This window comes from Papilio polytes, unplaced genomic scaffold, assembly GCF_000836215.1.
Source record: "Papilio polytes unplaced genomic scaffold, Ppol_1.0 DF821288.1, whole genome shotgun sequence".
In the NCBI taxonomy this organism is placed as follows: domain Eukaryota; kingdom Metazoa; phylum Arthropoda; class Insecta; order Lepidoptera; family Papilionidae; genus Papilio; species Papilio polytes.
The window spans coordinates 650872-666466 of NW_013527916.1; the positions used below are offsets into that span (position 1 = coordinate 650872).

The window sequence follows — 15595 nt, forward strand, 5'->3', positions numbered from 1 at the left end:
AGATTATAATTTAAGCTTGTACTTGCCTGAATGTCGAATGGTACAGACAGTGCAAATAGACAATAAATATCACATCGTCACAATCGTCAATCAAGTGCCACAACGAAACACAATAACAATTATAATTCGTACAACAACGTTTTAGCTAAAACTCTCACTTTTTCATTAAGCTGAAGTATATTTATAAGCCGCATGTCCTGGACAGTTTCCCAGAAGTGTTGAAAACTAGATATTTTATTGATTTCGATCTGTGTTCCGTATTTCAACTTTTCTACTTTCCATTTTTAAATTTTATAAAAATGGTGCCTAACAGCAGTTTTTAATTAATTTGTGTTTATTTCATTATCATAAAAAAATTATTACAAAAAATTTGTTCCACTTCATTTTGACACATTTTTTTTATCTATTTGTATAATTGTTTGGACGTAGAACGATTCAACTCTGCATGCGTAATTTTTTTTGTTTTTTGATTGACTTACTTTTTTTAATAACAAATAGTTTTAAAAGTATTTTATCACTGACGAGTTTTATCTTTATTGCATTGTAAGTATACATTACGATCTAAAACCTAGAATAGACATTGTTAATTCCATTGTGTGCTATTTTCACCCAAAATACTACAGCGGAATAATCCAAAGTAGCGAAGTTGAAATTCGAAAAAAGAAACAATCAAAAAGCATTAAAACCGCCATTTTTCAAATCTTCTTTTAAACTGATTAAGTAAAATTATCAATTTAGACTAAATAACATGGTTATTTTAAAAAAAATCATAAGTAACGAGGAAAACTAATGCAAAATCACAAACTGCCCAAATTATTTCATCTGTAAGCCAGGGTTTATAAAATCATTTACCAAAACGGTCGAAAGATAGTATTTTAGTAACCAAATAAAATATAAACAATTAGATAAGTATAATTCAAAACAATTGTAGAAATCGGACTTAGCTACTACCAGAATATACTGCAAGGATGCACGTTAAATAAATATTACACGCAATAAAACAAAATTTATAGTACAATTAAATTAGAATAAATAAAATAATTATATAATTTTATGTCAGATTCGTTAAAATAATTATATAATTTTATGTCAGATTCGTTAAAATAATTATATAATTTTATGTCAGTTTCGTTAAAATAATCATTAAAATTTTATAATTAATAAAAATAAATCCAACATAAATTTTATAGAATAGGAGAAACGATTGAAATAAGAAATTAGTGCATCCTTTCTACAATAGCATCAAAAAATGTTTATGCATCAAGATTATATGTTGGCTTCCTAGCATTTGCTTTACGCACGACTTCATACAATTGTCGGCGAGCAAGAGTTTAAGACTAGTATATAATACCTATACCCGAAACGACCCGGGGGCTTATGTAATACACTACAACATCAATATCCAGATTATTACATACGTTATAACTATCACTAAACGGTTACACATGTAAATGAGTTTTAGCAAATAAAAACATGCAGTTTTAAAGCGTACAAGCATATCATATATTAATTAACGTTTGTTCAAAATTCCTCTTTTTACTTTTCTTTGGAAATAATCATAACATTTTATTAATACGTCCAATGCATTAGGACTTGTCATATCACAAGGATTTAAAAACAACCGAAGAGAAGGAATGCAAAGCACTCCCAAACGGTACTTCTTTCTTTCATAAATACCTTCCCTGGATCAAAGAAAATATAATCATTACGATGGAATAGGAATACTACATTTTTAATACATTAATTTTTTTATTGTATTATTTTTTTAAAGGAGATTTTGTTGATGGCTCCTTAATTTCGGTTGTATTTACGAATAAATGTCATCTAAACTGGGCATGCAACAAAAATAAATAATATAAAAGAAAAACAATACGTGTATATTTTAGGTTTACATCACGATAGATTGCAAGTTGTTGTTCGCGGGCCGGTATCCGTGACACACGGCCACATCGACACGAGTCACAGAATAGTAAAAGAACATCGACTCACAGTCAAAATTCTCACAGTTCTAACCTTTCAGCCTTATATTAATATTGTACCAACTTATTTTTTTTTACCGACATCAATGTACCTTTCAGCCGTCTAAACTTAACCATAAGAAATCGATTATACATACATTTAGAAAACGGTATTGTCAACTCATCAATGTTTTAGAAAATAATAGTTACAATATCTATGGCCTCGTCGTATAAAGTAATCTAACACCAATATTATTGTAATAAATATTTTTTCAGTCTTTGGTTCCAATGCAGTTCTTAGCATATTTTATAAATGCTTTCCTCCAATTCATAATAAATGTGCTAAAAGCTAAATATTATTATATTTGTTCGACACGTAAAGTAACGAAGTACTTATATTTTCAGACACATAAAAGTTGAAGCAGATTCAACGTATTTTCACATTTAAGGTACACGGACTAGGTCATTGTTATCAACTATGGTTAAAAAACATAAAATTGCACATCGACATTTTAAAATCACAAACACAAGGTAATTTCATAAACACATCACAGTAGAATTAATAACAAGAGATCCGAATAATAAATGTAAAAATATTCCATTATTTAAAACATAAAAGAATTTACACAGGAAACGAAAATTAGCTTCCAATTAGAATTATACTTACTGACTACGTTGTATTTACACAGGTTTATATACTTAAAGCATTTAAAGCCTGATTCGTTCTGTGCTTGGGCATATTTTGTTTTGCTTCATACTTCAACTGTTACGTGTCTAATTCTAACTGGGTACTAGTTTCAAACTTGGCAAATTACCATACAAATTTGCTAAGGAATGGTACAAACGGAATTTTGAACAACGTATTTATGCGAAAAAGAACCTCTCACGTAAATGAAAAATCTATAGCAAATGAATTAAGTAACTTTGATATGTTTTTGCTTATTATAAGCTATACGGTGAAGTCTTTTTGATCGATGTAAATTGCATTGGGCTGAAGGCAACCGGTTCTTATTGCTTACTAGACTGTTCTGAAAAAGGCATCTTTTTTTATTGTTATTTGAAAATTACTTTCTATATCGAGTTGTATATAACAAAAACAATTTTCTAAATGCCGCTATAGGAAAGAGAATCAGTCTCTTGTGAATACAATGAAAACTTTGAATTTTATAATCAAACCTAGGATGTTTAACCCTACGCTGTTGTATAGCGGAGGCGAAGTGTTCACATCTTGACGTTCTGTAGCCACTCGATCAATTGCTCTGAAATAAACACATTATATTATACTTTATACTAATACTAGCTTTCGCCTGCGATTCCATCCGTGTGGAATAAAAAAAATCAAAAGCAAGTACCCTATGTATTCTTCTAGAATGTCCACTACATGTATACCAAATTTCATAGAAATCCGTTCAGCTGTTTAGGCTACACACAAACAACTATCACCCATCTAAATTTTGGCATTTGTATAAGTAAGTATGATTATTTTTGGCGACATAAATGCCTATGATCTGTTACACGTGTCGCCCTTGGATGCACCTCGCGGCACGTGTAACCTTGTCGCGCGCCGCTATCGGGCCTTTGATATTCCTTTGGCAACGCGTTGCGAAGGACGCGGTGTCTTTCATTTAAGAACTAAGAAAATCATGGCACGAGGCAGTATTGAGGTCACGGCGAAACACTATAAATAGTCATTGTTAAATACATTTTTTGTCCAGTCTAATGAATGTAATAAAGGCGTTAATATCTCGGAACGAGAAGAACTTTTTAATTTTACACAGTTCACTACAATTATAAATGCGTCAGTTTAGATGGATAGATGTTTGTTAGAGTTTGTAGCCTAAACGGCTGAACGGACCTCGATGAAATTTGGCATAGACGTAGAGGATAGTCTGGAAGCATGCATAAGCATCGATTTAGATTCTTTTAGGTCCACGCGGACGGAGTCGCGAGCAAAAAGCTCAATAAATATCAATAACCTTGAAAAATAATCCATTGAAACTGGAGGACGTCTTAAAAGGAATTAACGTTGGACCTCCGGCACCACCCTCTTCAGAATGTACGCGGAATTTCTCCTACTTGACGTCTGTATGAGCGGTCGTGGTATTGTTGGAGGCGAGCCCTACAGTGCGAAGATGTTAAAGCGGTCTCTACCACTGTTGGTTAGATATAATGTTATACCTGCGATGGGTCTGCGAGGTCTGAAGCCGCGGCTGCCGTCAGGTCCGCGCGGGTTGCGGGTCACGACGACACGCGGCGCGCCCTCCTCGTATGAGGCGGTACGCAGCCGCGCCAGAGGGCGCTCGGAACGCTCCCCGCGCTTCACGTTCTTACTGTTTTACACAATCACATAAATAAATTAAACTCAAATAAATACAACCTCTTTGGCTGAAAAGTGTAAATACAACCAAATAGGTTGGTTACTGGCCACCGAGACACTGCCATAGTCTATTAAAGAAAAGATGATAAAGATAAAAAAAAAGACAGAAGATGTTAAATGATTATGTAAATAAGTTTAATAAAGATGTGTTTGGTTCAAAGAAAAATTCTGTTTTGTATTTTTAGCTGTCGCGCTGTCGGTATCAAATTACAACACAACTATATTTGAATTCAATATTATTAAGCTGGAAATACACTTTTTTAAACCATTGAATTCGACTTGTGCATTTTACTTTATTATTTATAACAAGTGAAGCAGCTCTGTAACAAGTCTTTGTAGTCATCTTTGCATCTCTGGACATTGGATCAGATCTAAATATGAGATGATTTGTTGTTAAATTGGTGAACAATAACCATATTACTCGCCTGATCTTCACGACATTGCAAGCGGAGCATTTGCCGTTCCTTTGGTTAGTGAGCATTACGAACTCTACAGCATCACCGGGCTGCAAATCCGAAGGGTTCCCGCGAACCTCGGACATATGGAAGAACAGGCGACGATTCTCCTCAGACTCCACGCACAAGAAACCAAATCCACCTACAAATCATTCAAATAATACATTTAATCCTACATTACAATCAAAATTAATATCGAAAATATTGGTCATTGTTAAAGAATCATTTAAACGTCTATATACAGGTGTTCAATCTCATTATCTTCTTACTAACGTAATAAATGTAAAAGTTTATATGTATGAATGTTAGAACGTATCTACTGAACGGTTGAAAAGATTTACATTATATTTAACACATATGAGGAACATCTGCTTTTTAATTCTCCACGGACGGAGACGCGGGCTATAGCTAGATTTTATAAAAAAAAGTAAACATTACAAATACCTTTCACAGCATCAACGATGGCGCGTCGTTTCTTCCTAATAGGCACGATGTTAGTCGCTCTATTTTCCTTATCCACTTGGAAAGTGACGGGATCACCAACTTGCAGAATTTCCCTCTTGCACGCCAGACCCATTATACCAAACTCGTATGTGATACCCCCTTCAATTTGAATCGTACCTGAAAACATAATATGAATATAACAATCAAAAATACATGTATAACGTAAATCTGCTAAAATGGCGAAGCGATCACTGCCCATAGACATCTTTTTTTATATATTACATCTGCAATCGTATATACGTTGCCTACCCTAAATCAACGAAGGAGACATATATAAAGAGGACATTTCCCCTGCCTATACGTCTCTTCCACCGTCAAATCCACTTACCCTTCCCATCCTCTTCTTATAAGAAAAGGGTGGACCTTGAAAGGGACTAAATATGATATGAAAGCGGAAGACTGATTCAATGCAATACATGCATGGTATCATAATTTTTTCGGTTCTAATTATTTCAAATTTTACTTGTATAACCTTTACTTTTACTGTTACCAATAAAATTGTATTTGCATTTATAATATAATTTCAAAGGACACAACAATACAGAATAGTACTATTGCAATATTTACTGCTTCGCCTATATTTGGGTAGATATAAATGGTTAGAGATAACTAAAGAATCTTACCAGAATAATAGGCTTGGTCAGGGTTAAGTGCACGTAGGGTCCTGGTCACAGTACCATTGATAGTGGGCTCAAGAGGTTCAGCGATCGGCACTGACCCTTTCGGCAGAACCCGCACAAACTCCGCGCTAGCACAACCACCCCCGGATCCGTTCACACGTCCCAGTGAATACTCCACCTCCGTACCCAATTCCAAATGATCAGGATTGCCCTCCAAGTTACTGTAAAAAATATATAGATTCACATTTATCCGTATTCAATGGAAACAATAAATTATATTTACACTAGCTTTCTTTCGGAACTCTGTTCGCGTGGAATTAAAGAAAGTGTAGCCCATGTGTTCTTCCAGACTCTCCTCTACATCTATGCCAAATTTCATAGAGATCCGTTCAGCCGTTTAGGCTACAAACTCTACCAAACATCCATCCATCCATCTAAACTTTCGCATTTACAATACTATAAGTAAGATATCTAACAGGCTGACAATGTCATTTACTGTCTATGATAATTTTTTTAATATAATTTAAACACTGTGATTAAATTGACATTCAAACTTTGTGAATTCAGTATTTTAAAGTAAAACTGTTAAGATTTTTTAATTTCTCTGATGGCTGATAGCCGCGTGTTTAGTTTTGATAGAAAATCTCAATTACATGTTTTTTTTTGACAACGAAAGCGTACATTTCCGGCAACATACGAAATTACGTTTAAGAGATATAAATCTTATTTTTATTATAGTTTTACCATTTGTCATGTGTATTTTACTTATGCAAGTTACAATTGTATAGTTCAGTTAACTCTTGAATTGAATAAGAGGACAATCCTTTTATTCAATTGACAATCTGCATTTGCTACATGCTATCTGTACAGTATCACAGCGACGCTGGCTATAAATACTTGTTTACTCGATTCTCAGTATTAATAAAGCCAAAAGCTACTCAATACAGTGTTGACGTTCAATTTACGAAAAAAATATGAAAACCCATACCACAAATTGATTGAATTGAAAATAAATCCGACGGCCTGAGAATTTAATTTGATAATTGACAATGACGTCACAACGTGAAAAAAATTGGATGTCTGATATTAAAATCACCGTAGGGAAAGCGAACAAAATAATCGACACGCAATCCAGACAGCGTATATCGTGTGTGAATCGATGCACACGATTTTAAATTTGAACCTTAACACGGCTGCATAACGTTCATTATTGTATAGGGCGTACGTTTTATGGAAGTGTTAGTGTATGCGACGAGAGTCTGCGTTCAATGTCGACTCAAATGACCCTCCTGTTCCCTTTTAGTTCCTCCTCTCATTCTGCGCCTAACTTTCAGCATTTTTATTTTGAACGGTCCGCTTTTGAGGGATTTTCGTTTTGCATTGGCTTCCTTGGACGCATATTTATTCAAAAATAAATACATTTATTTGATATGATCATTTAAGTTTTTGAGATTGTTTAACCTCCCTATTAATTCATTACTCAGTTTTGCTAAAAAATTATTGATTGGCCGAAATTCCGCGTTACAATTAAATAGTTGTTCAAACATTTTTAATTACAGTTGATTCTCCGCATTAACTTTAATGGTGTAATACCACGTTCATCCGCTCGCGAAATTTCTTTAATAAGGGAATGCAAAGTTCCCCCTTCAAGTATAGATTACTTATGTTACACGCATAACATTTTAATTAAGACAACAAAACTAATTAGAAACATATCTATATTCAGATATAAGAGTTACCCGTAACTTAGGGATGCTTTAAAATATGTCCACAAGACCTATAATAATTGTAAACAAGTCTAATTGTGAAATGTCGGAGAACTCTCCCCAAGCAAGTAAACCAAGATTATTAATATATTCAAGGAATTACGACGCAAAAGACCACGCATAACATTGTTATCAGTAAAACGCAAAAGACATATTCCAGAAATAATTCATTTTTACCCAAACAGCAAGTCAGAATGTAAATAGCTACACCAGCCTTGAATGAAAATACTTTGTGATTCATCTTAGTTTTAAAAAGACCGAATTCGGTCAGTATATATGGAATTAATAGTGTAATATACATATCACATCGTGACACTGTACAAAAATTATTTTTATCTGAACTAGTATTATAAGGAAGCAAAATTTGTAAGTTTGTTTGTATTGAGATAACACAGAAACTAATGGGCAAATTTCAAAAAATCTCACCATTGAAAAAGCTGCATCAATGAATAACATTGGTTATGATTTTACTACTTTTTAATATCATGCGGGCGAAGTCGCGAACAACAGCTATGTCATAAAATGAAAAACAAATTATATGTTTATATGTTACGATGTTTTCACAGCAATGAACAGATAGTAAAGAAACTTTATACGGGTTTTCTAAAGACAAAGATGGATTTTATTTTTATGCATTGATTATTTTATTTAAACAGTATGGGGATAGATGGTATGATATTTTTTATTCCGCTGTCAAATTTGCGGACGAGGGCTATCTCTGGAACGGCTGGACAAATTTTGACGGGACTTTGACTTTGACATTTTTTTACTTTTTTCTTTTATGTTTAATTTAGTTTTGATAAAGACACACATTTGAGGTTAAACATACGTTAACCCTTTTTGGTCGTTCCGTAGACATACGAAGTGAGATAAAACGTTTTACTAGACCGTGTCGAATTATATTTTTACGGTAATACATAATTAGTTTTAATTATCTCGAAGGTAAATATTATTCTTTATCTGAAAATTAAATAGAGTAAACAGTACTTAAGTTACATACCTGAAATGGAAGAAAACTTCCTTGGTGTGATCGGCTGTTTCAATAAAACCAAACCCATCTTTCAGTGCAGCAATAAAGCCCTTCATAATAGGACGGCTACACGAGATAGAGCTGCCGTTTGTAAGACTGTGCTGAGTTTGAACAGCCATAGCAATCAGCTCTTTAGTTCTTTTTATCTGTGATTGAATTATGAAAATATGTTTTTTTAAATATGCAGAATAAATGTTCACAAAAATATAATATGTTAGATTTCAAACGCAACTGCTTTCGCGAAGAATAAAAAAAAAGTGTTCTTCCAGTTTATCTATTATGTCTATGCCAAAATTCATCGAGATCTGTTCAGCCGTTTAGGCTACAAACTGTAACATCCCATCCATCCAAACTTCCGCATTGATATTCGTAAGAAGTAAAATGCATTAATAAAAACTCTAATGTAACACATTTTATATCAGAAATAAAACATACCTGATAAAGATCAAAAATAACTTTATCCCCAATACGAGGCAACATCTTAGATTCACATTTTTTGGCAGTGTAAGGCAAGGCTTTTTTAACACCACTGATTTGTGCAGTAATAAGGCCATTATAATCCTATACAAAAAGAACAGAATTACAATAAATTTATTCCCACTAATATAAACTACTTAAATATTAAAAAACCCATACGATGGACGATTTCCTATTGGGGCTCGAAGCTGAGGTAAGAAGTTGCGCCTCCTTGGTCACAACCCCACGAATGCCGCGCTCAACTAAACATTCAAAATTAACAGACCCCGGTGACAAATGCTTTATACGAATTGCAGTTTGACGAGTATTCATGTTAGAGAATGTCGACACAGGGTCAACAGTAAATTCCACCTGAACAAAAATATAAAAAGGTCAAAGACAATAATTTTCATCAAAAACATAGTTATTTATCAAATATATCAAAAAAAGTCAACTCACCTCATCTCCAACACTTAGCTCCAAACCGAGGCGGAGAACTTCAGTAAAATAAAATAGCATTGTTTGTTCCCTTTCTACACAACGAATAAAACCGAATCCATCCCTTAGAGAACTCACGATTCCTTGTTCGCGTCTGTACACAAAACATCCTTTTAAAGGTCCATCCTTAACACACACTATATTCTAACATTGCTTTGTCCTACCTTTCACCAGATACATTGAACGATTCTTCAAGTAACGTTATATTCGTCGCACGTTTAAGTTGGTCCCTTCTATCAATGGCAACTTGGAATTGCACCCAGTCGCCATGGCGCAGTGTAAACTCCCCAATTTGATCCTTATCCCCAAACGGGACCTGTTACACGAAATACAACACTCAAGTCATCATCATCATCATCACCAGCTCACTATAAGTCCCCACCGAGGAAACGGAGCCTACCCTAAGTTAGTGACTAGACCAAAGTCAACCACACTGTACTGCGGGCTGGGTGACTTCACACATATCTTTCATTTTCTTTGCAGATGTGCAGGTTGCATCACAATATTTTCCTTCACCATTAGAACGTTGGGTAAATTATACACATACGAAAATTCAAATAATCGAAAATCACATTGGTATACACTCACGGAAAGTTCTAATATGGTACTGAATGTGTTAGAACTAAAGAATTCAACATTACCTCTACTTCGGAATGGTCCTGTGCACGATATCTAATTCTACCAGGCAGAGGGTCATTTTGTTGTGCACGACTCATGCTTCCACGCTCTAGAGGTTTTAACACCTGACCCTTCTTAATTTCTGGACCAACATCTTCGAATACCACTGAACCACTTGGCAGTTTTGTTATATTGCATGCAACTTCTTTACCCTGAATGATAAATATACATATATAAATCATTGAAAAAAGAAGATATAAAACATCTTAATTAATTTCCGACACTTGCATTTCTAGTTTGTATGATAAACTCCACATCATCCCCTAACAGCAACTCCTCTTTGGTCTTTGCCTCTGAGTAATGAAAGAAAATCTCCTTAACAACATCAGCCCGTTCAATAAAACCGAAATTTTCTTTCATTGAACATATCACACCATGATACTTGACAGGGTGCACAGGATTTTCAAACCGTACATGACAAGCGCCCAATGTTCCCCTAAAACAATAAAGTGATTAAAATAATATTGTAGATATTGTGCATGTTATTATAATGTTATGAACTTACCTCTGATTGGTTGCAATCTGAAAGCTAACAGCATCACCAGTGTGTAGAATTACATTACCTTCTACATCATCTTTTGTGTACGGCAAAAAGAAGCATTCGCCTCTGTTCTCATATGAAATGCGACCAGTATTATCCCCAGACCCCTCTCCTTTCACTTCAGTAGTTACCGTCCCTGTTACACGAGCTTCACTCAACACCTACAATATCGAAATACTCATAAATACTTTATTTCCTAGGGAAATATACTATTCTCTTTTTGTTTTAACCATACCACTTCTGGAGCTATCTTTGTAACAGTGGAGGCAATAGGTTTTCCAGTGCGTCTGTCATAGCTCATAACAAATTCCACTGGATCACCAATTTTAAGATGTTCAATATTGCCACTAAACTGGCTGAAGTGAAAGAACAGACGGGCCTGTCTTTCGCAACATTGTATAAACCCGTACGAATGCTGGAACAATAATTACTTTTTTAAAATATACTGAATTAGTACCAATCTCCATTGTGATTTTATAATACAGGCAAAAAAAAAAGCTGCAAAGAAACACAATAATGTTCAACTATGGTTTACAATGGAACATCATTGTCTTCTATAAAAGTTTAAACTCACCAGTAGCTTCTCTATTATTCCAGTTTCCCTTATCGAGGGGCAGTTCATGGAATCATAATTAGATGAAGTATTATTGGTGGAGCTGGATGAATAGGCACCAGCGGAGTCCCCCATTGGGCAGCCGTCTAGGTTATAGTTACTGAGCGGATATCGATTCCCACCGTTTGACTTGTTCATATTGTTAAATGTATCTCTAGGCGAACTAGGGTACTCACTGCTGTAAGTACCTTTAGACAAAAAAATCAAAATGACAAATATGCAACAAGAAACAATCTACACATGCTCTTAACAAAGCTAAATAGTCTAAATGTTAAAGGGAATTTGAGCCAAGCAAATTAAAACAAGTTAGAGTAGTTGATAAGTAGAATCTTATATCTCCTTTTTGTCCATGTAAGTACTACTCTAGGTATGGGGGTGGCAAGAGGCAATGAGCAGAAACACAGACCTTAATCAGACTTTAACTAGCCTTATTCTCATATGTTGAAGCCTCTTAAAATCTCGGGACTTACAATTGCCCCCCTAGACAGTGGCGTAGCGAACCTATCTCGCGCCCGGCGCAAAATACCATTAAAGCCCTCCTCCCCGAAACCATATTTGTAGTTTCATATATAAAATATACTCGCAAATAATACTTTTTATTGGCACAAAACTAAAAATATATTTTTCCAAAATATTTTTTTTTTTTTTGGCACCATTTGGCGCCCTTAGAGTTGCGCCATGCCTCCTCTGCCCCCTCGATACGCCACTGCCCTTACATAAATTTCTTTTTTTTTTTATACAAAAAACATTTTACAAGTCTGGTTGGTACCCAATGTACAGACAACTGTACTAGAAATTATTAGAAATTATAAGATTCAATAATCTTGGTAAAACTAAAAGCATTTGTCTAATATGTAAAATATTAGTGGATAATTTTATTAGTAATTTAGTAAGAAGTTTAATTTAGAAAATAGATATTAAAGAAGACTAAAATGAATTAGACCTACCACCAGTGCCTTTGTTAAGAATGAAAAAATGAAATAAGATTGCTTTTTGATCTATAATTATCTATATGATGACGTTGGATTGTCTAATGGCTAGAACATACAAGCTTTGTTTATAAAAATCTAGGTACACACTAGTGCTATCTTGATACTAAAATATGTGAAATGAACTTGGTGACAATGAATGTTTCAATCTATGGCTAAATTAGTTGTTTGCTTTTTTATGGAGATGATTTTTTAATGTATAAATAATAAAATTTTCAGTGAGAAGCTAGTGAAATTTTATCGTATTGCTTATCAAAAAATTATACTGAAGAATTATTGAAAGAGAGTCAAACATAAGGAAATGTTCAATAATGAATGTTATATACTGGGTTATTGGTAATAAATAGGTTTCTATTCCCGTTAGGAAGAAATAGAGGGGATCATTTGTGATAATTTTGGCCCCTATATGCTTTATACAAAACTTAAATGTTTTCGAGTAATCTCGATTTTTCTAATTTATTCAAAATAAGTCAAAAATGCCACTTCAACAACTTATTTAAAAGAATAAGTTATAGTTGATAACTTATTTTTTTCTTCAGGTATCTGTTCAAATTAACAAATGTGGGCTAAAGAACCATTTTATTTTAATAATTTTCGAGACTCTCATCCACTGAAATGCCTTAGAAACAAAAAAGAATAATTATGGAATGCAGCCTGTACATTATATAAAATATTTGTTTTCTTAGCTCTCCAAAAATGCATAACAAAGAAACTAATTGCAGAGGCTCAAAGGAATCATATTTTGAAAAAATCGATAAATCAAGATTACTCGAAAACAGTTAATTTTTGTATAATGCCTATAGGGGTCAAAATTATCACAAATGATCCCCTCTACTTCCTAGGAGGAGGTAATAACCTCCTAACAGGAATACGTCTAATTACGAATAACTCTGTATAAAACTTTAATTTATATAATCTATCAAATTTAGTAATCTATTGTGTTCCGTTGGTTGGGTACAAATATTATATGAGTAATTCAATATGAAATGAAAGAAAATAAAATTGATTCTTAAATCTACAAACATAAAATAAACAAATTATAACGAAAATGGAATAAGAAATAAACTTATATTCAAATTAAAATTACAACTTATTAACTTTTTAAAAATACTAAGATCTAATTCTTTCGCTGGGGTTTATGTTCGAAAAATTCGCAACAGTTCAAGCAATTTTCGCAGGCAACTTTGTAATATCAGATTTACAAATTATTTGTAATTCTGTCAACACATGTAGAATATTCGCATCAATTTTCTATTACATATTAAATTTAAATAATGCCTTTGTAAATATACAAAGCAGTTTCTGTATATTTATGAATTGTCAAGGTCAGTTTTAACCAGTATGTTATTGTAAACATATCAAACTTTTCAGCAAAAACATGATTTGCCGCTTTGGGATGTTGAAATTGAAAAATATGTATAAGTAGACAACAGGAATTTATGTTCAACAGTGACAGTACTTTAAAAGGTTTTTTTCAGACTTATATCAAAGGTAGTATAATGAAAACTTGTAACAGACAAGTATGAAATCATACATAGACTACAAGTGACAATGTGTGCCAAGACCATGCCAAGTACCAGTTATTTTACAAATTACTTTAAGTGAAATATGAAACGATGAATGATGATAAACAAAGCATGAAAAAACTTGAATTATATTTCTATAGTAAGCTGAGCTATTGCAGTTAATTGCTTAAGCTATATGTCTTACTATAGTAAATATTCCCAAAGATTGAAGTAGCAAGTTCTTTAAATAGATGAGTTAGATGAAATAGTTGTTGGATATGGTTAAATAAAAAAAAAAGAAATGGTTACATGAAACATAAATAGTATCAAAAATGAAATCATAATATATAATAAGATATTCACCAGTACGGAACACTTGTTTGTTTTGCATATTGGGGTGCTGAAGATCTAAAATATCCTGCAAGGGGGAGGAGTGTGAATCTGACGGCTGGAACATTTTCCACTGAGGATTACCGGACATTTCTTCTTATTGCTCTCTTTGTATATAAGTCGAAAAACTCAGTATTTATGTACCAATATATCACAGAAACTTGTAATTGTATGATGTTACTCCTAATAATGGTATATATGTTTAAAAAAGCAAGTCACACTTTCTAATTCTCCAAGTTCAGAACACCATTGAATTCTTGTAAAGTCACAATTTATCACCAATTACATTGAAGATTAAAACTAGTTAGGATCATGTCACACTATATCCTCAGATGTCTTCAATGCTTGCTGAATCGAAGCACTGCCACAGTGCTTATTTCACTGCTGATATTTTGTTAAACTTGACTTCCTATATGTAAAAAAATTCTATTAGATCTTTAAATTTGGAATAATTATTTTCTGCAAAACAATAATAGTATTTTAATATTTTAATATCAAACACGTAACGAAACTATAGAGAAAAATTTGTAATCAAATAAGACATGTTTGATTTATTTTTACGTATTGTAAATCTTAGCTACATTAAAAGATATATATTTTAAGTCTACATATACAAATCCACACATTTATCACATAATACGGTATGAAAAATTGAGAAATCAAAAAATCGAAAGCGCCATCCAACAAGAGCCGCAATTGGATACTACTATACCGATAATCGACTACACTTGAAATACATATATAAACGTAATATAGAGGATATGTACGACATAATAAAGCGTCGGAGTACTACTACTCTTCGTTTTATGCTATGTACTTAGATGTCTACAAAAATTATAACGAAGTTCGCCACCCCTCAACTCAATTAACTAAATCACCTAAAGTAAATAGCAAGCCGCATTTTGTAAATTCTTCAACAACATTTTTTTGCAAAATTTAACGGATAACGAATAGCAAGGAACAGCCACAAAACCAATAAATTAACAAATCTCACCACGACACAGCATAGCACTGACGACATGCCGCCATATTGAATGTCAAGATTAGTCAAGATAATCGCGACTCTGATCGTGCCATTTAAATTGTTTAAATTTTGTTGAGAAGTGCAATAATTACGTTTTAAGATGAGTTAACATTTATATTGGGATTATATATTCATAAATAATTAAATTTTTAGAAATTTTGTATGTGTTTTTGTCTGAAATCGCGAACCAA

General features: G+C 33.2%; 1 protein-coding gene across 1 annotated transcript; it reads right to left on the reverse strand.

Moving 5' to 3' along the window:
• Positions 1-1856: 1856 nt before the first annotated feature.
• LOC106109500 (cold shock domain-containing protein E1) lies at positions 1857-15595 on the reverse strand. The gene is made up of 17 exons (XM_013291020.1): positions 15375-15595; positions 14354-14789; positions 11458-11684; positions 11119-11298; positions 10848-11044; positions 10571-10778; positions 10306-10494; positions 9829-9980; positions 9626-9758; positions 9347-9538; positions 9146-9271; positions 8681-8856; positions 5918-6135; positions 5235-5411; positions 4761-4932; positions 4137-4288; positions 1857-3217 (listed from the first exon to the last, which is right to left on the reverse strand). The coding sequence occupies exons 2-17, from the start codon at positions 14469-14471 to the stop codon at positions 3180-3182; spliced, it is 2655 nt and encodes an 884-aa protein (XP_013146474.1). The 5' UTR covers positions 14472-14789; positions 15375-15595; the 3' UTR covers positions 1857-3179.

Excerpts from the sequence above, each read along its gene's own strand:
- LOC106109500 (XM_013291020.1), bottom strand. The coding sequence starts at position 14,471 with ATGTCCGGTAATCCTCAGTGGAAAATGTTCCAGCCGTCAGATTCACAC. Across the intron at positions 9,981-10,305 it reads AGGACCATTCCGAAGTAGAG|GTCCCGTTTGGGGATAAGGA; the intron begins GTAATGTTGAAT and ends TTCGTGTAACAG. Across the intron at positions 9,539-9,625 it reads AGCTAAGTGTTGGAGATGAG|GTGGAATTTACTGTTGACCC; the intron begins GTGAGTTGACTT and ends ATTTTTGTTCAG.